Below are 1,154 nucleotides of genomic sequence, written 5' to 3'. Positions count from 1 at the left end.
TTACGTTTTTACTTTTTTTTCTTTTCTTTCTTTTTTTCTTTTCGTTTTTTTTTTTTTTTTTTTTTTTTGNACCTTAGTAAATGTCTCGTTTCCTACTCACTGGTTGGATATAGCTACGGACATAGTTGCGGATGTGGACTTTAACGGGAGGAGAGTGAGTGGCTTACACGCAATACAATAACTAGATGGAACAATGGTCGCTAACGGCTAACACATAGCCAATATACGAGTTATTTCATAAATTTGCTCGACTTTTCTTAGATACTACACCCATTCAAGGCACTGGACCAGAAGTTGGAGTGAATATGGGTACCGCATATAATGGTATGTTATCTACAATGACAAACCAAAATTGTCGTAATGAAGTTCACTAACATGTCTGCAGCTGATAACTATGCCTGGTTCTTTACCTATAGGTGGTTTCATAACAAGTGGAGCTGGGACTCTGACGGTAAATTCCGTAAGAGGGAGTCGTTGGAGGCAGAGGAGGAGGAGATGGAGCCTATGAACGACCTGTCCGACGCCGTTGATGTTGAAGATATCCATGCGGAGGATGCTATACTCCCGATAACCTGCCATGTGAAAGATGGAGACTACTTGCACGCACGCTGCGACTATATTAACGGTGAATACAACGAATTCGTCAAGGAGATAAAGGAGCCTTTCTGGGCGCGGTATAGCGACTGCATGCTATCGTAAGGATACTTACTCAAACTCAGGTGCATGAATTGAAGCTAACATATTGATTACAGAGGAGAATGCAATCTCTCCTTGGATGGCTACGTTGTAGACCCGAAATGTACTTGCACCTGTGATGGTGAGCTCACATCTCTCAGAGATCCGAGGTGTGAAGGCTTTGCGGGCTCACTTCCAACGCCCCCTCACTCGCGAGCTCACGGTATATAAACACAATATTAACGAGCTGTTTTCGGTAGCTGGCCGGCAATTTTTTATTTCATTTTATTTTTATTTATTTATTTATTTGGAGTTTTCATTTGGGCTGTTCCTAGGCTTTCGCGATGTGATGTATGCTCCACAGATTACTCTAGACGACCTCAGTATATATAGATCGATGATGCAACAACCAACTTTGAGTCGGGCACAAAGAATTTAGTTAGCTCTATATTATGTGGTTAAAATTGCTCCCTTCGATA

The 1,154-nt window shown here is 41.7% G+C and overlaps 1 protein-coding gene across 1 annotated transcript; it reads left to right on the top strand.

The window, feature by feature from the left end:
- Positions 1 to 360: 360 nt before the first annotated feature.
- On the top strand, positions 361 to 699 carry TRV_02086 (uncharacterized protein; the record flags this gene model as incomplete). Its single annotated transcript, XM_003023728.1, has 1 exon — positions 361 to 699. The coding sequence occupies one exon, from the start codon at positions 361 to 363 to the stop codon at positions 697 to 699; it is 339 nt and encodes a 112-aa protein (XP_003023774.1).
- Between the last annotated feature and the right edge of the window lie 455 nt (positions 700 to 1,154).

This window comes from Trichophyton verrucosum, assembly GCF_000151505.1.
Source record: "Trichophyton verrucosum HKI 0517 chromosome Unknown contig00195_1.f1.exp, whole genome shotgun sequence".
NCBI classification, from domain to species: Eukaryota; Fungi; Ascomycota; class Eurotiomycetes; order Onygenales; family Arthrodermataceae; genus Trichophyton; species Trichophyton verrucosum.
This window is presented reverse-complemented; position numbering and strand designations above follow the sequence as displayed.